The 25,065-nt window shown below is 49.5% G+C and overlaps 1 protein-coding gene across 5 annotated transcripts in view; it reads left to right on the top strand.

Moving 5' to 3' along the window:
• LOC138300504 (inositol 2-dehydrogenase-like) overlaps window positions 1–25,065 on the top strand; it is a 207,959-nt gene that overhangs the window by 78,287 nt on the left and 104,607 nt on the right. For all 5 annotated transcript variants that reach the window (XM_069239952.1, XM_069239951.1, XM_069239950.1 and 2 more), the window contains one exon: window positions 19,811–19,881. In XM_069239952.1, the coding sequence (XP_069096053.1) occupies window positions 19,811–19,881 (71 nt within the window). The remainder of the gene's footprint in view (window positions 1–19,810; window positions 19,882–25,065) is intronic.

The raw sequence follows: 25,065 nt of genomic DNA, 5'->3' as shown, positions 1-25,065 counted from the left end.
GAATGGTAATTCTTCCTGTTCCTGTACACCTGTTCATCGTCATTTGGGGGGACTAAAGCCATATGGGTCCCATCAATTGCACCAATGATGTTGGGGATGTGTCCAAGGGCATAGAAATCAGCTTTCACTGTAGGCAAATCACCCTCCTCTGGGAAAATGATGTAGCTCCGCATGAGTTTCATCAGGGCAGACAACACTCTGGATAAGATCTTGGAAAACATAGGCTGAGACATCCCAGATGACATGGCCACTGTTGTCTGGAATGAGCCAGTTGCAAAGAAATGGAGGACAGACAGAACCTGCACTAGAGGGGGAATTCCTGTGGGTTGGCGGATGGGGGACATCAGGGCTGGCTCCAGCTGGGCACACAGTTCATGGATGGAGGCACGGTCAAGTCGGTATCGTAGTATTATATGGCGTTCTTCCATTGTCGACAGGTCCACCAGCGGCCGGTACACGCGAGGATTCCTCCTTCTCATCGCTAGTCCCAGCGGACGGTGCCTAGGAAGGAGAATATGGAGTACAGAGTCAATCCACTCACAGGTACGTACAACACAGCTTGCACAGTACAGGTAAATGTATGGTTTGATATGTTTGTATGTGTGCCATTGCAAGGCCTAGGCCTGTGTGACGCATTAGAAATTAAGCCATGTGGGCCCTTGAAATGGCCGATGCCTGACCTGTGAAGTGGGACAATGGGATGTGAGGTCACTGCGCTGGCGGGGCACACCGTGGCGGTAGGCGGTCGAAGACCGCTGTGCGAAGACGCATTGGTTAACATTGAAGCCTATGGGTTTCAGGAGCCAATTACGATGTGCGCCGGCGGTCGCGGGACGCACCGCCGCGGTACGCACCGCCGCGGGCGTGACCGCCATTTTCTATCTGCTCAATCATTCGAGACCTGATCATCCACAGGAGAGGACCTATACTGCAAGTGCTGCTGTGAACTCGGTCTGGAAGTGACAATGGCTGCTGCTACTGGTGAAAGGGCCCCCGCCTTCAGTTCAGAAGAGTTGGAGAAGCTCGTGGACGGGGTCCTCCCCCAGTATGCGCAACTCTACGGTCCTCCAGACCAACAGGTGAGTACACTCAGTGCACATTGAATGGGTTATGCCTGTGTGGAGGGGGGGGGATGTAAGTTGGTGAGGTGTGGAGGGAATGGGGAGTGCAACGCACGACAGATGAGAGAATGGGAACCATGACAAGGTTGGGGAGGGGGGGCATGTACTCCAAACATGCAGATATGTGACGGTTTCTCTTTCCCACCCTGTACATGTCAAACAGGTGAGCGCCCACCAGAAAATCGATATTTGGCGTGCCATCGCCGAGGAAGTCCGGAACTTGGGGGTCCACAACAGACGGGGCACCCACTGCCGCAAGAGGTGGGAGGACATCCGCCGCGGAACGAGGAAGACCGCAGAAACACTGCTGGGGATGGCCTCCCGACCTAGGAGGGGTGCCAGTCGCACCATGACCCCCCTGATGTCCCGGATCCTGGCGGTGGCCTACCCTAATTTGGATGGGCGCTTGAGGACAGCACAGCAGACACAAGGGGGTGAGTATCCGCACATTCTCCTATCTGTATGCGCATTGGAGGCGTCTGGGTGGGGGAGGAGGGCTGTGGGTGACATTAGGCCCGGGCGCTCTCTGTAGTGTAGTCCGTTCCCTTAGGCATGGCCCTGTGCCCCCGCCCCCCACCTCTGTAGGGTGCCAAGTGCAGCTACCCATGCTCCAGCATCACACATGTGCGCGTGTGTTGTCCCTAGACCTGTTTGCCTAGTCAGAAGTACTGAGTAGTGTACCCCAAGTTCGCGACTTAGTGCACGAGGCACCTGTGTCTGTCCTCTCCGCAAAGGGTATTGCTAAGGCATGCACTCAACTTTGTTTCATTTCTCCCCCCACCCTAAATCTTTGTCTTCTTGTGTTTTAGCATCATCAGGCGGAGGAGATTTGGCGTCGGAGCAGGAGGGAGCTGCAGGTCACCAGGCCCCGGTGGGCACTGACACAGACACCGAGGGCACCAGTGATCCGGAGGGCGAGGGGAGCACCACAACGGGGGCCGGTGGAGACACCAGCGACACGGACACGTCCTCGTTTGGGAGCTCCCTAGCGGTGGCGGCACCATCTGTGCCCCCCGCAACAACAGGTACATCCGCCACCCAGCGCACCAGCACCGCCCTCCCAGCAGCCCCTCAGTCTTCGCTCCGTGGCCGCTCGGCCAGGAAGGCGCGCGTCTCCTTCGCCCCAGGCACCTCAGCCCCTGCCTCTGTTACCCCTGCTGCCCTCAGTGCGGAGCTCATTGACCTGGTGAGGACGGTCATTGTTGGGCAGACTACCCTTCTGAATGCCATCCAGGGGGTGGAAAGGGAGGTGCATCGGAGCAATGCCTACCTGGAGGGCATTCATTCGGGTCAGGCTGCCCATCAACGAGCGTTCACTGCTCTGGCCTCAGCACTGACGGCAGCCATTGTCCCTGTCTCCAGTCTCCCTCTTCTATCTGCCTCCACCCTTTCTCTGTCTCCTGTACCTCAACCTATCCCATCCACACCATCAGACCAGCCTGCACACACCTCAACACCCAAGGCCAGCTCATCCAAACATAAGCACCACAGAAAACACAAGCATTCACCCAAGCAACACACAGATGCAGACATATCAACAGTCACTACCACCTCTGTGTCCCCGTCCTCCTCGTCTCCCTCCTCCCTCCCTGTCTCCCTCCTCCCTCCCTGTGACGTCTACACTCACACCTGCATGCACCCCAACATCAGCCAGTTCTTCCACCACCAGCAAACCCTCCACTACAGTCCGCACACCTGAAGTCACCACCCCCACTGGCATTTACACGTCCCCTGTGTCCTCTCCCACTGTGTCTGTCACCCCCTCTTCCAAGACACATAAACGCAGGCAGACACCCAAACAACAGCCAACGACCTCCCCACAGCCTACGTCCCAGTCACCTGCACCCAAGGACAGCACACCTGGCTCTCATACAACCACATCCTCTTCCTCCACTTCTCTCACCACTACTCCTACCCCTTACCTTGGTCCCAAGAAAAATTACCTCTCCAGTTTTGACCTCTTTCCCTCCCCCGACCCACCCCCTCCAACTGGGAAAAGTCCCAAGGGCACCTCAGCCACCACCAGCCCAACTACTACAGTGCAATTGGTGCATGGCATGTGGAGTCCACCCTTTGGCGGCAGTAACACTTCGGTGAGCAGCAAGGGGACAGCCAGCCCCCCCCCCAGGCAAGAGGACCCGGAAATTGAAGGGCCGCCGTGAGCGGACAGACGGCTGCCCCCAAGGAGGTGACTCCGGCCACTTCACCGGCCACAGCAGCCAGGGGAGGCAAGGGCCCGAGAGCCCCATCTAAGGAGCGGAAGGACAGCAGGGCGGAGAGGACAACCACCAGGAGCGCGGAGCAGGAGGGCCCCACAAGCCCCATCCCGGCTGCAAGGGACGACACCAAAGGGCCCAGGACTCACTCCCCGAAGGGGCCTGACACAGCACGGTCGGAGGGCGACTGAGCAGGGTGTCCAGGCCAGGTATGACTCCCTTGACATACTGCAAGAGCACCGCTGAACAGGGCCCCGCCGTGACGACGGTTACCGCTGAACAGGGCCCCGCCGTGCAGAAGAGCACCGCTGAACAGGGCCCCGCCGTGAAGACAGGTACCGCTGAACAGGGCCCCGCCGTGAAGACAGGTACCGCTGAACAGGGCCCCGCCGTGAAGACAGGTACCGCTGAACAGGGCCCCGCCGTGAAGACAGGTACCGCTGAACAGGGCCCCGCCGTGAAGACAGGTACTGCTGAACAGGGCCCCGCCGTGAAGACAGGTACCACTGAACAGGGCCCCGCCGTGAAGACAGGTACCGCTGAACAGGGCCCCGCCGTGCAGAAGAGCACCGCTGAACAGGGCCCCGCCGTGAAGACCGGTACCGCTGAACAGGGCCCCGCCGTGAAGACCGGTACCGCTGAACAGGGCCCCGCCGTGAAGACCGGTACCGCTGAACAGGGCCCCGCCGTGAAGACAGGTACCGCTGAACAGGGCCCCGCCATGAAGACAGGTACCGCTGAACAGGGCCCCGCCGTGAAGACAGGTACCGCTGAACAGGGCCCCGCCGTGCAGAAGAGCACCGCTGAACAGGGCCCAGCCGTGAAGACAGGTACCGCTGAACAGGGCCCCGCCGTGAAGACAGGTACCGCTGAACAGGGCCCCGCCGTGCAGAAGAGCACCGCTGAACAGGGCCCCGCCGTGAAGACAGGTACCGCTGAACAGGGCCCCGCCGTGAAGACAGGTACCGCTGAACAGGGCCCCGCCGTGCAGAAGAGCACCGCTGAACAGGGCCCCGCCGTGAAGACAGGTACCGCTGAACAGGGCCCCGCCGTGAAGACAGGTACCGCTGAACAGGGCCCCGCCGTGCAGAAGAGCACCGCTGAACAGGGCCCCGCCGTGCAGAAGAGCACCGCTGAACAGGGCCCCGCCGTGAAGACAGGTACCGCTGAACAGGGCCCCGCCGTGCAGAAGAGCACCGCTGAACAGGGCCCCGCCGTGCAGAAGAGCACCGCTGAACAGGGCCCCGCCGTGAAGACAGGTACCGCTGAACAGGGCCCCGCCGTGAAGACAGGTACCGCTGAACAGGGCCCCGCCGTCTCAAGCACCGCTCCGCTGGGCCCTTCCTGTCAAGCACCGCTCCGCTGGGCCCTTCCTGTCAAGCACCGCTCCGCTGGGCCCTTCCTGTCAGGCACCGCTCCGCTGGGCCCTTCCTGTCAAGCACCGCTCCGCTGGGCCCTTCCTGTCAAGCACCGCTCCGCTGGGCCCTTCCTGTCAAGCACCGCTCCGCTGGGCCCTTCCTGTCAAGCACCGCTCCGCTGGGCCCTTCCTGTCAAGCACCGCTCCGCTGGACCCTTCCTGTGAAGCACCGCTCCGCTGGACATCGCCATGTCATGCACCGCTCCGCTGGACATCGGCATGTCATGCACCGCTCCGCTGGACATCGCCATGTCATGCACCGCTGCGCTGGGTCCTTCCTGTCAAGCACCGCTCCGCTGGGCCCTTCCTGTCAAGCACCGCTCCGCTGGGCCCTTCCTGTCAAGCACCGCTCCGCTGGACCCTTCCTGTCAAGCACCGCTCCGCTGGACATCGCCATGTCATGCACCGCTGCGCTGGGTCCCGCCGTCTCAGGCACTGTTTATGGTTCACTGTGCCCACCATGCCTCCTCCTTGACCAGTGGACTCTGTAATCCACCTGAGAGACTGTGGCTTTGCACTCCCCAGGATGGTCCAGTGGGCAACCCACCCACTGCAGAGACTTGAGAGAGTGTGGCTTTGCACTCCCCAGGATGGTCCAGTGGGCAACCCACCCACTGCAGAGACTTGAGAGACTGTGGCTTTGCACTCCCCAGGATGGTACAGTGGGCATGGTGGCTCCTCGTGGATCTGGCGTCGTGGACTCATGTGGCTGTGGTGGCCCCCCCTTCCCTTCCCCCTGAGGTGCCTGTAGTTTTGACATCGGATGCCCCTGCAGTGTTCTCTCCAAAGGACTCAGGTCTCGTGTGTGGGCTTTGCCCTTGTTTCGCAGAACCTTGGCCCACTGACATGTTAGATTCGTAGGATGTGCAGGACTTGTTACTTCAGTGATACACTGATGTGTATATCTTTTTGGTTTTTGTAAATATTTTTCACGGTTGCTCAATTATTTCCAGGTGCTTTTTTTGTACATGAAAATTTATTCCAAATTTGGTTGTGTCATAGTATTTTTAAAGGGTCTTTGTGTGGTGTCACTGTGACTTCCTGCTCTGCATTGGTGTGTACATATTGGGGGGGTGGGGGGGTCGCATATGTGTATGCCCATAACCTTTCTTCCTCCCCCCTCCCATGTGTCGTAGGTGCAGTACTCACCGTTGACGTGTGCGCCGGAGTTCGTACTCGTGGTAGATGAGCAGGTAGACGAGAGCAGGTATGATGTTCAATTCGGGTTCCATGCTGTCCGGATTCCGCGTGGAGTGTCTCGAGGTGAGCGTTTTCCATTGGAAATGTCTGTTTCCGCCGTGTTTTTATCGGCAGTGCTCCCGCCCCGGAAAAGGTGGCGGATTGGTGGGTCGTGATAGGGTGGGCGGTACATTGTCTGCCGCCTGGCTGTTGGCGGTGACCGCCGCGCTGTTTGTTTGTTCCGCCGTGGCGGTCGGAGTGTTAATGCGGCAGGCTGTGTTGGCGGTTCCCGCCAGGGTCAGAATTGCATTTTTTTGACCGCCGGCCTGTTGGCGGGTTGGCCGCCGCTTTATCACCGACCGCCAGGGTCAGAATGACCCCCTTTGTGTCTAAAATCTTCACAGAGGATGAACCTTTGGAGACTTGCAAAAAGGTAGTCCCATTCTAACCTGCCAATCACTTTCTCAGTGTCCCAGGAGAGAGCTAGGGCGCCCTCCATCAATTCCGTAGCAAACCATAATGTGTCGACCAGGTAGTGGAGGTTATTCCAGGACAAGCACCCAGGTACAAACCCCACTGGCGAGTGGTGGATCAACGTCTGGATCCCTGCCCGGAGGTGAGACTCCAGAACCACAGCTAGGATCTTAATTTCCCCATTTAGCCATGATATGGGCCTTTAACTGCGACAGAGCTGGGGTTCCTTCCCAGGCTTGGGGAGAACTGCAATCATAGCCTTATTGGAGATAGAGCTGAGGGGTCCCCTTTGTCACCTCCTGGAAGACTTTGTAGAGAGAGTGCACCACCTCCTCACCAGCCCACGTGTAGAATTCTTCCAGGAAATCATGGTCTCTGGGGCGTTATAGTATGGGAGTTTTGAGATAGCATGTGCTGTCCCCATCTTGGTGTTCTCTCCCAAAGGAAGTCCCTGTCTGAGTCATTGATGCAGGGGAGGCGTATGCTATCAAAAAAGGCATCTAGGCGGGCGGGGTCCCCTGCCACCTCTAGAGTGTACAGGGCCTGGTAGAATGTTGCAAACTCATTAACAATGTCCTGCAGCCGACTAAGGATGGTGCTGTCAGCAGATCTGATGGCTGGGACAGACAACGCTGCTTCTTGTTGGTGCAACTGGACCACCAGTAGTCTCCTCGTCTTCTCGCCCAGTTTGTAGTGCCAGCTCTTCATCTGCTGCAGCACATACTCAGGCTTGGGTGTACATAGGGCATTGATGTCCATGCAGGCCTTCTCCAGACAACATTGGTCGTAATATAGTAAAGAGGCGGGTGAGGGACGTAATGTCGTCCTGCAGGGTTCTCTGGTACACCACCCTCTCTTTATTGGTGAGGGCGCTGTCTCTCATTGATTGGCATCAAACAGTCGTCTTTGTGGCCACCCACAGGTTGCGTGGTGAGGCTCAAGATAGGAGAAGACCTGAGCCTCAAGTTGGGATTTTCCCAGAACGGAAAGATAGTGAAAGACAATGAGGCACCACGGTTTGTGGCTCGGGGAGGATAGCCCGAGGTCCAAGGAAAGGGGAATTGGGGAGTAATCATAGATTGTACCTTCAGGATGTGCGCATCCTGCATAAGGACAACAACAAGTTGGGAGATGAAAAAATATTCCAGACGAGATTGGGTGCCATGCTTCTGTGAGAGGAAGATAAACTCCCAATCCCTCGGGTGGGTGAGTCGCCAGATGTCCACAAGGCCATGGTCTGTGACTATATCATCGAGTGTGACCTGATCTGTATTGTTACCCACATCCAGTGGGCCTGTGCGGTCCATGACCACATTGCGTGCCAAGTTCCAGTCTCCCTAGTGAGCCAGTGGGTTGTGGCAATTTCTGCCAGGAGGTAGTTAAGCTGAAGGAGAAACTGTCGTTTAGACCCTGTTGGCATGTATCCTGACCCTACACATAGCCTTCTGCCCCCTGAAACAGAGTTTGACGAATGCGAAAGCGAACTGCGAATTTACATACTGCTTTCTCCATGAGATTCAAGCTGGGTGTTATATTATAAAATATAATGCATGTTAAAGTAGACAAAACCCTTGGTTGTATCTGCCATTTTTCTTTCTGATGATTTCCATTTCATCCCCAACGCTTTTTCAGGATTGCTTATTTTCTTTCCTTGTTTCTTAACCCCTTCGCTGCCAGGCCTTTTCTCCCTCAGGTGCCAGGCCTTTTCCCCCTGCTTACGCCCTCATAACTTTATGTCCACATAAGCTACCCACGCCAAATTTCGTCCTTTTTTCCCAAAATCCTAGGGATTCTAGAGGTACCCAGACTTTGTGGGTTCTCCTGAAGAAGACCAAGAAATTAGCAAAATACAGCCACATTTTCAGTTTTTTCAAAAAAATGGGAAAAAAGGGCAGCAGCAGAAACTTGTGGTTTTGCACCTGAAAATGGCATCAACAAAGGGTTTGCAGTGCTAAAATCACCAGCTTCCCAGCTTTCAGGAACAGGCAGACTTGAATCAGAAAACACAATTTTTCAACACAATTTTGGCCTTTTACTGAGACATACCCCATTTTTACTATTTTTTTGTGCTTTCAGCCTCCTTCCAGTTAGTGACAGAAATGGGTGTGAAACCAATGCTGAATCCTAGAAAGCTAAACATTTCTGAAAAGTAGACAACATTCTGAATGCAGCAAGGGGTAATTTGTGTAGATCCTACAAGTTGTTTCCTACAGAAAATAACAGCTGAAATAAAACAATATTGAAATTGAGGTGAAAAAAAACAGTCATTTTTCTCAACGTTTTACTCTGTAACTTTTTCCTGCAATGTCAGATTTTTAAAAGCAATATACTGTTACATCTGCTGGACTCTTCTGTCTGCTGGGATATATAAGGCTTGTAGGTTCATCTAGAACCCTAGGTACCCATAGACAATAAATGAGCTGCACCTTGTAATGGGTTTTCATTCTATACCAGGTATACAGCAATTCATTTGCTGAAATATAAAGAGTGAAAAATCGGTATCAAGAAAACCTTTGTATTTCCAAAATGGGCACAAGATAAGGTGTTGAGAAGCAGTGATTATTTACACATCTCTGAATTCCGGGGTGTCCATACTAGCATGTGAATTACAGGGCATTTCTCAAATAGACATCTTTTTTACACACTGTCTTACATTTGGAAGGACAAAATTAAGAGAAAGACAAGGGGCAATAACAATTGTTTTGCTATTCTGTGCTCCCCCAAGTCTCCCGATAAAAATGGTACCTCACTTGCGTGGGTAGGCCTAATGCTCGCGACAGGAAACGCAACATGGACACATCACATTTTTTCATTGAAATCTGACGTGTTTTTTGCAAAGTGCCTAGCTGTAGATTTTGGCCTCTAGCTCAGCCGGGGAACCTACCAAACCTGTGCATTGTTGAAAACTAGAGACCTAGGGGGATCCAGGATGGGGTGACTTGTGGGGCTCTCACCAGGTTCTGTTATCCAGAATCCTTTGCAAACCTCAAAACCTGGCAAAAAACACTTTTTCCTCACCATTTGGTGACACAAAGTTCTTCAATCTGAGAAGAGCCACAAATATTTTCCACCCAGTGTTCCCCCAAGTCTCCTGATAAAAATGGTACCTCACGTGTGTGGGTAGCCCTAGCGTCTGTAACAGGAAATGCCCCAAAACACAACATGAAAACATCACATGTTCCCAAAGAAAACAGACCTGTTTTTTGCAAAGTGCCTAGCTGTGGATTTTGGCCTCTAGCTCAGCCGACACCTTGGGAAACCTACCAAGCTTGCACATTTTTTTAAACTAGAAACCTAGGGAAATCCAGGATGGGGTTACTTGTGGGTCTCTCACCAGGTTCTGTTACCCAGAATCCTTTGCAAACCTCAAAATATGGCAAAAAGAAAGATCTGGAATCTGAGAGGTGCCACAAATTTCCTTCCACCCAGCGTTCCCCAAAGTCTCCTGATAAACATGGTACCTCAATTCTGTGGGTAGGCCTAGCACCCATGACAGGAAATGCCCCAAAACCCTATGTGGACACATCAAAATGATCAATTACTAAACTACCTGTTTTTGCGGGGAGGACCTGTGTTTTTGGTCCTGGGCTCAGCTGTCATATAGGGAAACCTACCAAACCAAACCCAACCCAACCATTTCTGAAAACTAGACACCCAAAGGAAATCCAGGGAGGTCTGACTTGCGTGGATCCTCCAATGTTTTCGTACCCAGAATCCTCAGCAAACCTCAAATTTAGCTAAAACATCCAATTGTTCCCACATTTCTGTTTGGGATCACTACACCGGCACAAATTTCCTACCAGCTAATGTTCCCCTCAGTCTCCCGGTAAAAATGATACCTAACTTGTGTAGGTGGGCCATGTGCCTGTGATAGGGAAGAGCCAAAAGCATGTCAAAATTTAGGGGGATCCAAAGTGGGTCCAAAAGTGCCATTTGGAAAAAAAACATTTTTATGCTGACAAGTGGGGCAGAATTTTTAACGGTATAGATGAGACAATGCTGGGTGGTAGTAATTTTGTGGATTCCTGAAGATTCCGGAAGGTTTCATCACAAAAATGTGGAAAAAATGTACTATTTCAAGCAAAGCAGGGGGAAATGGTGCGGGGGTGCATGTGAAGCACACCACCCTGAACTCACCCAGATGTTTAGTTTTCAGGTATGTCTACGTTTTGTGGATTTTTCTACATGGCAGCGCCCTAAAGTCCAAAAAGTGCAGCCCTCACCATTCCAAGTGGGATGATTTTGAGAGTAAGCCCAGCTCTCATGGCCCAAATGTAAAATCAAAACCAAAAATAATCAAATGTCCTCTTGCTTGCCATGGGATAAGATGTTTTAGTGTTGGGGGGAGAGCTGAAAGACTGTTACCTCATTCAGTTGGGGTGGGGCATAACCATGCCCATACTGGTTTGTAGCCACCGCCACACTATTGTTTTTTTTTTTTGTTATTCCCTGGCATCTAGCAGACTTTCTGCCACCCCCTCCCCCACCCTCCCCCCAGGGTGCAGATCGGGGAGTAATTGCCCCCTCTGTCCATCTCTCGCCCCATTCATTTGGGGTGGGAGTGTGGCCATACCCCCACCCTCTTATTTTGAAAAACAATATATTTCCTGGTCTCTGGTGGGCTTTCTGGGCCTTCCAAAAATTGGCCGATCTGTCCCCAAGGGGGGCAGATATGGCTAACAGTAATGTGCCCCCATGGGGAACGACCCTTGCCCGAGGGGCTGCCCCCCAAACAAAACACACACATAAACTCACAGCAATCCCTGGTGCCTAAGTGGTTTCTGCCCCCCTTCCCCGGGAGCAGATCGGCCTAATAGAAATAGGCCAATCTGCCACTAAGGGGAGCAGAAATGGCCTAAAATAAATTTTGCCTAAAGGGTCACTCGTCTTGTGTGAAATTGGTGCAAAAAAAACTCCCTGGTGCCTAGTGGTTTCTGGCCCCTTGGGGGCAAAAATGGCCTAAAATATATTTGCCCCACCCCGGGGAGCGACCCTTGCCTAAGGGGTGGCTCCCCATGCGTGGAATTGACCTTAAAAAAAAAAATAACTCCCTGGTTTCTAGTGGTGTCTGCCTAATAAAAATAGGCCAATCTGCTCTGAATATTATTTGCCCCCCAGGGGAGCGACCCTTGCCTAACTGATACCTGGAGCCTGGAAGTTTTTCGGCCTGATAACAATAGGTCGATCTGCCCCCGGTGGGGGGGCACAAAAGGCCTTGAAAATAATTGCCCCCCCTGGGGAGCGACCCTTGACCCAAGTGGTTGCTCGCTCCCCTTATGCCAATTTCCTTTTTGAAAATGATCCCTGGTGCCTAGTAGGCATTTCAGCAGCCAGGTCGCTTCACAATCCGGCTGCTGAAATGCTCTGAGAGACTTCAAAGGGAAGGAGATTCCTTACCTTCCCTTTGAAGCCTCTGAAGCCCCCATTACATGATCAGAAGAGAAATGCTTTGGCATTTCTCTTCAGATCCGCACTGGAAGCTGGGGCGGCCTCTGATGAGGTCAGCTGGTGATTGCACTCTGACGCTATCAGACGTCACTGGGAGGATGTCTGGGTCGGGGTGGAAGGGGAAGCGATTCCCCTTCCAGCCCTGCCATGGGGGGTGGTGGGGGTGCTTCCCCCGAGGGCCAGTAGTAGGATGTAATGGTTACGTCCATGGCGCCTCAGCGACGCAGCCACGGCCGTAACCATTACGTCCTTGGTGCCCACTGGGTTAATCACACAGTTCATCCTTTATTAGGTGTTTTGAGCTTAGGTGAACTTTAACTACCTATGACCATTAGTGAAGTGTCTTCTCCCTCTCGTTGTTTCCTAAAATATACATAGTGATAGACAGGAGTAGATGACTGACTTTTTAGTGCTTACTTTGAATTTTGAAGAGCAAATTATGGGCATTTTGAGATTAGGTGTATTTGTTTCTGTCTAAAATAAATAAAATGCATCATGATTGTAAGTTATTGACCATTTGGGAATAAATGATTTAAATGGTGCGATTACAGGCACAGTAAGTCATATTTTGGTTAAGAAGGAATGTGGATATTTAGGAAGCTTGTGCATGCATAACAAGGACGTTCTGGAGTCATCTATCTACTGTTGAAGGTGAGTATGCCTTCTGCTTGTTCAAGTCTTAAAAATGCCCTTGGCACTTTATACAGCCAAGCTGTGAACAGTTAGTTGGATGTATTATACCACATCACTTCTTTTTATGTAAAATGAGTAAGGGTCCCAATGGTTTTGTTAGAGGCTGCAGCTGATATTTGTTAGGGCCTGCTGCCGAATGCAGATCTGAATAACAAAGCCGTTTCGTTGTGATCATGTCTCTCCCACTCCACATTTCCTTTCTCTTTATCTCACTGCTCTAGGTTCTTTTTCTTCCTGGCTTTCTCATTTTACCACTGTTTCCCTGTCTTTGCCTTTCAACTTTCTTTTCTTTAAGTCATGGTGGGAAAGCGAGTGCCAGTGTTGACCTGCAACTTCAGGCACAAATTAAGCCCAGTTCTGCATATAAGTGCTCTCACTGTGCATGAAATCCCTGTTCTGTAGGTAGCTTCTTACTGTATTTCTTCACTGTAACTTGATGCTTTTAAAGGGAAAAAAATATATTGATTCACTTTCCTTTGTGTTGCAATTGTTGGGCATCATATATCATAGGTGCTTGTACATTTATTTTTTTCTTCTCAGAACATTTGTAATTATTTAAGTACGCTTTATTGCATGCCTTTTTTTAGGTGTGTGTTAGATCTGGCATCTTTTGGTGTGTTTCCCCTGTCTTTTTGCCTTCTGACCTCTTATTTTTATGGTATACTGGACTGTGTTTGCTGGTTTATTGTCTTTGCGTACTTTACCACTGCTGATCAGTGCTAACTTGCCTGTGCTCCCTATGTACATTGTATTGGTGATTGGGTAATCCATGATTGGCATATTTGATTTACTCATAAGTCCCTAGTAATGTGCACTATGCGTGCCCAGGGCCTGTAAATCAAATGCTATTAGTGGGCCTGCAGCACTGATTGTGCCACCCACATGAGTAGCCCTGTGAAAATGTCTCAGACCTTCCACTGCAGTGTCTTTGTGTGCAGTTTTAAAGTGCTAACTCGACCTGGCAAGTGTACCTCCTTGCCAGGTCCAAACCTTCCCTTTTACTACATGTAAGTCACCCCTAAGGTAGGCCCTAGGTAACCCCATGGGCAGGGTGCAGTGTATCTTAAAGGTAGGGCACATACTGATATGTGTTACATGTTCTGACAGTGAAGAACTGCCACATTTGGTTTTCACTGTTGTAAGGCCTATCTCTCTCATAGGTTAACATGGGGACTGCGTTTAAATAATATCTTTTAAGTACAGTTTCCCATTGGTAGCAGATAGAGATGTGGAGTTTGGGGGTCTCTGAACTCACTATTTAAAAATACACCTTTTGTTAAAGTTTTTTTTTAGATTGTCAGTTTGAAAATGCCACTTATAGAAAGTGGGCATTTTCTTGCTTAAACCATTCTGTGCCTCTGCCTGCTTGTGTATTCCACGTCTGGGTCAGACTGACAGTTGGACTGTTTTGAATCCCCTCCATACTGTGGCACAAAGGGAGCTGGGGTGTAGCCTGCATATCCTGATGAGTCTCCTGGGCTAGAGAGGTGAGGGAGGAGCTGACACTTACACCTAAAAGGGCTGTACCTGTCTCCGGTCCCCTGGAGTGTGTCTGGAGTAAGACCGGAGCAAGGCAGAATTTTGTTAACAGAGACTTTCCCTTGAAGTTTGCGTACTTTAAAGGCCAGAAATGGTATAAGTAGTGGACCCAAGAATCCAGACTTTTAGAACACTTCTGGATCAAGAGGAACTTCTGCCAAGGAGAAGATCTACAGGAGGAGGAGTACAGCCCTTTTGCTGTTTGTGTGCTTTGCTGGGTTGGCCTGCAGGTGCTGCTTCTGTCTTAAAGAGGACAAAGACAGGGCTTTGCTGTGTATCCTGCTTGTGAATTTTCTCCAAGGGCTTGAGGTAGAGTTTGCCTCCTGTTGGAAGTCTCAGGGATATCAAAGACTTCAGATTCATCTCCCTTCAGCACTAGGAACTGTGTGTTTTGTGCTGCAACAGAAGGAAAACCACCACAGTGCCGTCAACGACGCCACTGCCTGCACTGTGACCTGATGATGCTGCACGGAGCCATGCGGCGCTTCGCACCGCAACCCTGGTCTCACCGACGACACCACCGGATGCTGTCACTGGGACATTGCTTGCAGCGTGACCTGTGGGCCCTGAAGTCCGCAGCACCTTGCTCACACCGCAGCCTTGGTATTTCCGATGACAATGCTCTACACTGACACTGATGCCGCTGCCTGCATCATGGCCCCGAGGACACCGCTTGTGAGGTACATGAAGCACCGTCCTGTCCCGCACCGCAGCCCCTGTCCACTGACGCCAGCGCCACAGACTCCAGCATCGTCAACAGGTGCCCCTGTTTGGACCACGACCCACGGGCACCACACAGATCCCTCCCTGCGTCATACTGCTGCCTTGGACCTACCGACTACAACACTTCAGCAACAACAATGCCACTGCCTGCACTGCGACCTGGAGACACCACACGTTGCATTGTCCCGCTTCGCACCACAGCCCCAACTCCATCATTGCCAGCACCCCTGACTTCGTCATCAGCTCGGAGTTTAATCTGCAACACGTGTGACTTAAAGGGCTCGACAACCCCTGCACTGACCTGCAGAACCAACGCCCGCCTACGTCAGCAAAGCCGTACTCTAGATCTAATTACGAGGACCACAACGCCCTACATTTCCAAGGTACTGCTTGTGGGTCTTCCCGACAACGTTGCTGGCCCGTAACCCCTCGGTCGGCCTGAACTGTTGGATTTGTTGTTCACGATGCCATGATAGCCCCAGATGGAGCTATTGACTACAAGGAACTATATTTTTAAGTAATTCTTGCAAAATTCATATCTTGATTACTGTATGTTGGATTTTTCTTGTTTTACACAGATAAATATTGGCTTTTTAAAAATGGTGTGTTATGTGCAAATGCTTTACACATTGCTTCTGAGATAAGCCTGACTGCTTGTGCCAAGCTACCAAGGGGGTGAGCAGGGGTTATCTGAGCTGTGTATACCACATACCCTGACTAAAATGAGTGTCCCTACTTCAACAGGGTGTAATCAGACCGCCAACTAGAGACCCCTTTTGTAACAGTTTGACTCAACAGCTAAACTGTTGGCAGACATAATCTGATCAACCTAAAAAAAGAGCTTTCTAAAGTACTACAAAGCTGGACTTTGGCTCGGCCCACATTTTGGTAACAAGTAGTACAGGTTTTCATTGGACAGAAGTCATGTGTTTCCACAGAAAAAACGCTTCCCCTCCACGCAGCTTTGATTATTATATTTATTTATCCAGCTGCCCGAGCCAGCAGAAGTGTGGCTTCCTGAGCTTGAATTTTGAGGGCACACACAACATTGTACTGCTATTAATTTAAAGTGTTTTAAAAAACTAGATAATTTACAGCAATTGGTTTCCTCTGCCAGCCACACAGATAGGAGGAGGCCATTCATGGGAAATGTTTTGCAGTACCAGCACGCTCCCTTTCCATATTCTTCTTTAGACGTTAGAGTGCAGTTTTCGTATTTGACAGCAGTGTGGAATGCCCAGGGCTACATTAATTTACATAGGTTTTTAGGTTGGGCTGGCAGTGCAACGTTTTCTTATGTGCTAAACAAAAAAGAGATTTCAGAGTACTACTGAAAGAAGGGCTTGGGCTCTACAGTCATGCTGGTTCCCCTGATTACAGGTTTAGATTTGTGTGCTCCCACTGAAAAGACTGCTTATATTGCACTTTTCGACTTGTGACAAAGCTTCTTGAAACGCCAGGACTAAGTTGGTAAGGTCGCAGTTACTTGCATGATGGTTGTTAGTTTGAGTACTTGAATAGACTGGTGTTAGGTGAGTTGTAAGTCAGTGGTAAAGGGGCTTCATTGGCTCATTGGGATAAGTCATGCCATATTCCATAGGTTAATTTGTTCCCTCTTTTACTACTTCCTGCATTACCAAAGTTGGATCAGGCGTAACAATTGCTACATCACCGGCATACGCCAGGATTTTAATACTCATGCTGTGGAACCGCATGGGTCTAATCAGTCTCCTGATCAGCGGGTCAGTGTATAGGGCAAACAATAATGGGGAACAGGGACAGCACTGACTGCTCCCTCTCGAAATCCTATTAAGGTTGGATTCACCCCCCCTGTTATTTGGAGTCGAGCTATGGGGTTCTGACATACCGACTGGATTGCAGAAATAAACCCAGCTCCAATTCTGAGCCATTTCATATTGGCCCATAAATAGTTCCAGGCCACCCTGTCAACTGCTTTTTCATAATCTGAATGGACCAGGGCCATGAGTTCCTCTGAAACTGCTGCAGCATCAAACAGCGCGTTTACCCAACAGACATGGTCCATAGTTCCCCTTACTGGAATAAACCCTTGCTGTCATTGGGAGAACAATTTATCAATTATGCAATCTAGCCTTACTGCTAAAACATTGGCATAAAGCTTAGTGCCCCCACCACCCCACAGTGAGCCCTAACACCTACTCCCTTCCACCCACAGCCCTCTCTCCCGACTAACCTCCCCTCCTCCCTCATTACATGACTGCGCTCAGGGACGCCATGCCCTCAATCACTAAGCCGCTAAGCTGATTTGAATGTGCGGACTGAGGGGCAGGCAAGTCAGATTGTGTAACATTGTCCCTGGGGAGAGCACTCACCAATGTCAGAGAGCCTGGTGCAATAATACTATCTTGGCGGGGCAGCGGAGGAGCAAGTTGTGACTCAAAGCCATCAGCCTGCGAGGAAGCTCTGTTTTGCTGTTGACCACATGCCCCTTCAGCAACATGAGTCCGGTTTCTGATAGGAGCATCCGATCAGATACAAGGCGGTTCACGGGTAGGGTGACTAGATTTTGAAGAGCAAAAACCGGGACAGGTTAGACTTAAAAGAAGGACTAAAGACTTTTCTCTCACTTTTATATCAGGCCTGTTCCGTTTTTTTGCGTAGCTTTGTAAGTGTGTGCCTATACATGTGTGTGTTTATACATACTCACACCCATTTACAAGACTACATCTCCCAAAAGTCGGGACAGTTATTTAAAACTAAGAGAAGCGTCGGGACACCGTGACTGTCTGGGGAAATCCGGGACGTCTGGTCACCCTGTATGGGAGATTCAGACCCCAGCACAGTCACACTGCCAGCCATGTTTATTGCTCCCCAAGGTTTGAGGTAATGTATGTGCTGATATAGAAGGGACAAGTAGCACAAGTGGAGATGCAGAGAAAAAACTCTATAATGGGGGCTGTGGTCCACCAGAAAGTTTGCCAGTGGATCATGTATATAGAATTGCTCCTGCACGTGCTTGGGCATTGGTACTAACAAAGCCTCTACCTTTACCGCTGAGGCTGATTTTCCTTTCTTCGCCTCTTTTGTGTCCATTCTGGTTGTGCTTGCGATGTGAGGCTGAAGTTCAGGAGATTACTGTCGGATCCTTGGTTAACCACGAGCACTTTGGTAGCAGCCTATTTTCCAGCAAACACTGTGATGCCGTGAACCATCTGGCCCGCGAGGCAGCTGGTGTGCGGATACGGCCACTGATGCTGCAGTGAGGTGCTGAGTTTTTCAAACACACGCAGCGGCAATTAAGGTACACTGCTGCTTCGAAATTAACAGACGAGGTAAGGACAGCGGCGATGAAGCCGGCAAGCCGCAGGGCTCATAACTTATGCACTTGTCTCACTCCAGTTATCTGTAATTTCAAACATTTCAACAAACAAGTCTGTGCACACTTAGTTGTGGACATACCTTGGCTGCTTTTATTGCTATAGACACATGTGTAATTGCCTATTAATATTAACATTCAGTTACTGTGGCAAGGCCTTAATTTTGCTGCTAATTAAATAACATTTACATTGACCCAATAATCAAACTTAATTGTCTGTTTCATAAATCAAGAACAATCAATTTCACTAAAATCAAAATTACAAAATTAGTAAATGCAGTGACTGATCGGTCTTTGAGTCCTGGCCTCTGTTTGTCATGTCTCTTTGACCCATTTTTGTCTGTAGGCAACTTCAGATTTCGTTTCTGAGGGGGCTCAGTCCATAGTGTTCGTTTTACCATATTTCTACAAGGGGATAGTTTGAAAATGTTTAGATTAGGCCCAACTTGCTACCTGGCGTATGTCTGCGCCCTGCCTTCCGTCCTGCGAGTGCCGTATTCCGCTTACTCTCCTTAGCTGGTCTCTTTTCACCCTGCTGTAAGGCATCCCCAGGTGTAGGGCCTTCCATCTGCACACTGCCTTACTAAGTGTGGAAAAGCCTGAAAAATCATTTGTCTACAAAAACACGTGGTCATTTTTGAATGGAGAAATTACACATTTCTGAACAAGGCTCATTATGAGACCTGAAATGCGTTGGGACTAAGAATGAGCTGCTGCAGATTTTTGTAGAATAAAGCGCCTTGTCACACTAATTGGGCGTATGGCGTACTTCTTTAGAGAAGAAGTGTGTATGCAATATTAGCGAGGTACTCTGTTCCTGCTACGCCGAGGCTGCCCTGCTAAAGTCTGGGGCTCCCTTCAGTGGAGAAAGTGTGTCATGGATTTAAGAAATGGGAGCCTGACCTTCCCAACTCCACTAAAGATAAAAGGTATTGGGACTTTACCCTGCCCATAATTGGCAGCAGAGGTGGCCAGGAGGTGTTAGAGGGGATATCTTCATTCCCACTTGCTGATTTTATGTGCACAAAGGTGTAGCATGAAGCATACAACAAAGTGACAATGATGGCTGCGTTTATGGCAGAATTAAATATGAGACGCTTTGGAACGGCTTGGATGAAAAATATGACTGCAATGTTTATGCCTATATCCACTAGAATATTGATCTGTAAATGGCACTGCGCTTAACAACATAATGTCTCATTTGGTGTCAGAGCACCCTTGAAAATCATTTGTCTACTAAAGCACGTGGTCACTTTCAAATTGAGAAACTGTTCACCTGTACACAATGCTCATCATGAGAGCCGAAACACGTTAGGACTAAAAACAAGCTGCTGCAGATTTCTGTTGAATAAAGCACCTTGTAAAACTTTAAATTGGGCGTACGACGTACTTCTTTGGAGAAGAAGTGCATGTGCAATATTAGCGAGGTACTCCGTTCCCGCTACACCAAGGATGCCCTGCCAGTGCCATTTATGTTTATTTCCATCCATGGTAGCCAGTCCTTAGAAATCACTTTTTGATCTCTGGAATAGAGTTTGTCATTTTAAAACAAATTGTTTAGCTTATTGGCTTCATACAGAGAATTTGTACCTAAATCTCAAATAAGGTTGTATATTTCATGAAGTTGTTTTGTTATTATTTTCAGAGTCTCTGGAGTACTTGTTTGTTCTCCACCAGAAGTGGCTGCTGATATAGTGATTGATGCTTTAAGAGCAGGTAAGAGATATTGACGATCTATATCTTTTTTTATATTAAGGTTCTACAGCATATAAAAACGGATACAAAGAGGATGGCATCAGTTACCGCATGTAGCAATCATATCACATTTATGGTACATTAGCGGTAGTGCTAGTCTAAGCATTTTGACCCCATCACCCTTCGGTACCGTCTCCCAAATTGCATAATACTTTTTATCACGTCTGGAGCTGTCAGTAAATACATTGTGAGTGGACTCCTGATGTCTCTTGGGCGTGATGGTGGTGGCAGTTCTTTAGCAAATATTTCTAGCTGCTCCTTGCAATATGTCATATCAAGCAACCAGCTTTTGGCACTGCACTTTTTCCCCTATGGACAGCTACTCTCTGTTTCGCTAGTAGCAACGCCACTGTCACAAAGTTGCAATGCATGGGTTGATGAAGCCGAGCAATCATACCGGGGGGAGGGGAGGGGGAGGGGTACAGTTCACTTGTTCCATTTCCATGGCTGACAGGGCAGTCATCACCCACTCCCAAATCAGCCTAACTGGCCCACACATCCACCCCAAATGTAGAAAATCTGCTTCCATTACCCTGCAGCGCAAGCAGCTTGCATCCTCCCTTAACCCATATTTATGCATCCTAACAGGAGTGTAATACATTTGTTGTAAGAATTTAGAATGAATTATGCGTAAGTTACAGTTTGGCTTGAGCAGTCCAACAAAATCCCCATTCCTTCATTGTTCAGGGTGTGTGAAGAGTTTCATTCCATCTGTCTAATGCTACGTTCTGGGCTGTTGGCCCATCACATGGGCCTGGATTGTTCAATCTTGTGATGAGATTCATGTGTGTGAGGCTAGTTAACAAAATTTGGAGTGCTCCTAGCGTGGGGGTGTTTCGTCAGGAAGGAAGAATACACCCCCGTCAGAGTGGCCCGAAGGCGATTGCATGTAAATTTCAGTAGCGGTGCCTGGCTCTGTGTGCGTAGGATATCTGCCATAGTAACAAACTTTCGAATTGGGTACACATCCCTGATGGTCTTTAGTTTGGCCTTATATAACTTAGCAAGTATACCAGCCTCGTGGGTGACCGATGTGGCCGGGTGGTTTTTCAGTGGGAGTGCTGGGCATACAAAAGAGGCTTCTTAGCATGCATGCCTAGTATTCTCCATGCCGTCGTAGTCCAATGAATAGTGTTTGTCTCCCACCAGGCGTATCCGTGTGTATCTATGTGGCAAAATGACATTGAGTAGATTAGTATGTGCATCATCAGCCTCCACTGCTAAGTGTGGTGCTTTTGCAAGGGGGCTATACCAATAATGCACGTATTGCACTGGGGATCTAAGTAGTATAAATATTGGTCTGGCGTGCCAACATCTCACTGTGAGTATGGAAGTGTCATTGTGTCCCAGCTGATGCTGGGCTGCTCTCCTGCCCAAGCTAGTATTATCATTAAGTCTGACAGTTTTGAAGGATTGTTGCGGCAGCACTATGAGGATGTTGGTGAAGAGGTAAAGAAAAGGGGGGGCACTGTCATTTTCATGATCGCCACTCTGTACGTCAGTGATAGCAGTATTCCGGACCATCAGGCAACCTGCTCCTCTAGTTTCGGCAATGCCCTTCCGTAGTTCTCACAAACCACCAGGTCTGAGTCTCTATGAATCCAGACCCCACAAATATTTAACTGAGTCTGTGCTCTTTTCCAGAGGAAAGTCCAGTGAGAATGGTTGCATGCTTGGTGTTAGAGGGAAATACAATAGATTTCGACCCAATTTATGCTGAGGCTGGAGTACTTTTCAAAACGGGTATATTCTCAGAGTTTGTAGATTTGGGTCGCAAAAATACAGCACCACGCCATCCACGTATAGGGAGACACTGATGGGTCTCAACCAAAAGCGCAGCAGAGTTCGCATATCTCTGATGGAGTACGCATATAAGGGCAAGTGCAAATAAATTTGAGGACAGTGGGCAGCCCTGCCGCATACCTCTGCACACAGGTAGTATTTCTGATGTGTGTCAAGCACCCTTGCCACTGGGTCAGTATATCGGAGGCACACCCATCTTAAAAAAGCCTCAGGCATGCCCATTCGGCTTAGTACGGTGAACATGTATGTCCACTCGCTGAAATCAAAGGCTTTGGTGCCATCCAGCAGTACTGCTGCTGCTGCTGCCATGGAAGTGTCTAGTTGGGGCACCAGAGCAAATAATGTTTGCAAGTTGTGTGCTGGAGCGGGTTGGTATAAACCTGATGGACCTGGTAGTACCAAATTCGTCATCAGTGGTTAGAGCCTAATGGGCAGTATTTTCACATCAGTATTTAACAGGGATAGTAGCTGATAAGACTTGCAGTATTCAGGTTGCTTGTAGCTTTTAATAACTTGATAATTAGGGTTTTGCAGAGAGAGCGAGGTGCACCTGCCTATGATATGCTTTCTCAGACATTGCATGAAGAGGTGGCATTTGTAGTTCCTCATATTCTTTATGAGATTCGCCCGTCAGGTCGTCCTAGCCCTGTGCTTGGCCATTGGGAAATGAGCATATAGCCTCCTTCACTTCCTCCTCTGTGATAATTTGCAGTAGGTATTCCCGCTGATCCTGGGACCGCCACGCTATGACTACATTGTCTTGGTACTTGGTGATTTCTCCGCCTATGGCCGAACCCCTTGCAGCTTAGAGATGCACATAGAAGCCCGAGAAGGTGGACAGAATAGCTGGTGTTCTATATCTATCTTCACCTCCAGGATCAGTAATTTTGATATTGTGGCTACGTGCCCAGGTGGATTTCAACCGATTGGCCAGGCCACAGGCCCCCTCCCCATGTGCTGTTTCCACATTGTGTTGGGGGAGATATCGCAGTTCACTTTCTGCAATACCTTGATAGTTTGTAATTTAGTCCCTAATAGTAGCGAGGGTGCTAGGCCGCGGCATGGTCTCATAGTGCGGCACGGTCTCATAGTTGCGATTTAGCATCCTTAGTGTGTTTTCAATCTTATGCAGTTATGTGCGTAGACACCAGCCTGTGTGCATATGCAAACTCCCTTGATTGTGACGTTACATGCGTCCAAAGGATATCTGCTCCCTGTACCAACTCTGTGTTTTTACCAAAATATACTATGTCCTATTGCAAGCCCTCCCGTTATACTTGGTCCAGCAGCGTTGTTGTCTGAAAATACTATATACATTGTGTAAGCATATGCATGGGTATGTACACCGTCACCTTATCTGGCAAGTGGTCCGACAATGTCTTGGGAAGATATCAGGCCTCTACTGCCCCAGTATTCACCTCCCAGGTCGATAGCCAGTAAAGCAGGCAGGTCTACTAGCCATGCACCTGGAGGCAAGTGTGCCTTCCCTTTTGTCAGGATTTCTTAATTGCCATGAGTCCCACCAGTCTGTACTCTTCCATTCTCTCATGTAGGACCCTGCCCATACCTGTCGGTTTGCGCCGATCTATCTTGTAACTGGTCTAAATATGTATTAAGGTCTCCATCCCAGAAGCTAGCAGAGTGCAGCCGGTTCCAGAGCTGAATGTAAAATTCTAAGTTGTCAGTGTTAGGTCCATATGTGTTCACTAGGGTCTTCAATGTGCCACACAAGCTAGCTTGTATTATTGCATATCTACCTTGATCGTCAGTCTCAGTGTGAGTGACAGGGAAGGACATTCCTCTTTTGATTAATATCAGCACGCCCCTAGAGCATGAGGGCATGCCCGAAACCTACAAACAGGAAACATGTAATCATAAACCAGAAATAACAGTCACCAGTATGTACTGGTATAACACAGTAGACAGTCATGTGAGGTGTATCCTCGTTAGGGCAGCCAGAGTCCCATTAACTCACCCGATCGTTGGGGGTGGCTGAGCAACACATTAGTTACTGGCTATTAAGGTCTTCTTTGGCAGCAGTAGGGACATTTTCAGTGTTCTAAGCCAGGGGCAAATCAGTGTCATATTTTCAACCACCTTTCGCCTAATCTGTCTCCAGGGCAAGCTGGCAGTCATAGAAGTTTGTTTAATTAAGTCCATCGCTACCTTGGATGTTGATAAGATTTTCGAGTTTCTACGATGTTCTGTGCACAAGCGCATCATGTAAAGCATTGCATAGAGTTCATTTTGGAGTGTGTTTTTAGTAGGGAGTAATACTTTTAAGGCCACCTGCACTGGTGCTATAAAGTCCAGATAGAATGCCTCACAGTTTACCTGATACTTAATGTCTTTCTTTTCACGCGAAAGCTGGAGCATTGTGTGGCGGTCCTGATAGTTTAACAGTTTGGCTAATATGGGACACAAAGAGGCCCCTGGGGGCCGTCACAGCACCAGGGATCTGTGCACCCTCTCCACCGCCAGCAAGTGTGACAGGTTGTCAGAGCCAAAAATGTCTTTTAACATGACTACTACACCGCATGACTAACTACAGTTCCATTTTGCCGATGTTTGTGGATTCTGCAATACCTGTGATATGTTAAGTTGTTACAGTGGGAACACACCTCTCTGTCTTCGTTCTTAGCTTGTATCATGATCAGCAATTTTTTCATGTTCAGGCATTTCGTGTTCAGCGAGTGCAAGTCCATCTTCTGTCACCGAGATGTGTTGTTCTCCTGCTTTTATTCGCACTATTGGTTTATCCAGCTTGATGGTCACTCTTTCTATGTGCAAATTCAGGGTATCCTACCATCAATAGATTGTAAACTCTGCTGCATGGCAAGGAGTAGGGTTTCTAGGGCCAACTTATTCTGACTCAGTGCATTCATTCCTTGATCCATGGCCACAGTCTGTGTAGTCCTGGTGGTCCATTGCGCATTAAATGTGAGCCGTGGCTGGGTTCTGTCTGCTTTCACCATTGGGAGCAGCAAGGGTTGCAGAGCAGCCATGGGGGCAATCTTTGGATTCCCCTCCGTCTCCTAGACCCACAGGTCAGAAGCCATTGCAGCAGCGCCAGGCGTCACCCACGCCACTTACCCCCTCAAAGGTCTTGCAACTCAGCTGGATCTTAATGCTGTAGTGGATCTGAATGTGACACAGGGTTTGCACAGGTCCAGAATGGCAGGGTCACCTCGCAAATGACAGCCCTGAGTTAGTGGCGCCGTGAGGGATCTCAGCAGTGATGCAAGCACTCAAAGTATAGATTGTCCCTGGGGGGTAGGGAGGGCAACCGCAGGGCAGTGGTTTTGATCGCGAGGCACTCCCCCTCTCTTATTACAGGCAGGA

The sequence above is a fragment of the Pleurodeles waltl genome, chromosome 6 (genome assembly GCF_031143425.1).
Source record: "Pleurodeles waltl isolate 20211129_DDA chromosome 6, aPleWal1.hap1.20221129, whole genome shotgun sequence".
Classification (NCBI taxonomy): Eukaryota; Metazoa; Chordata; class Amphibia; order Caudata; family Salamandridae; genus Pleurodeles; species Pleurodeles waltl.
This window is presented reverse-complemented; position numbering and strand designations above follow the sequence as displayed.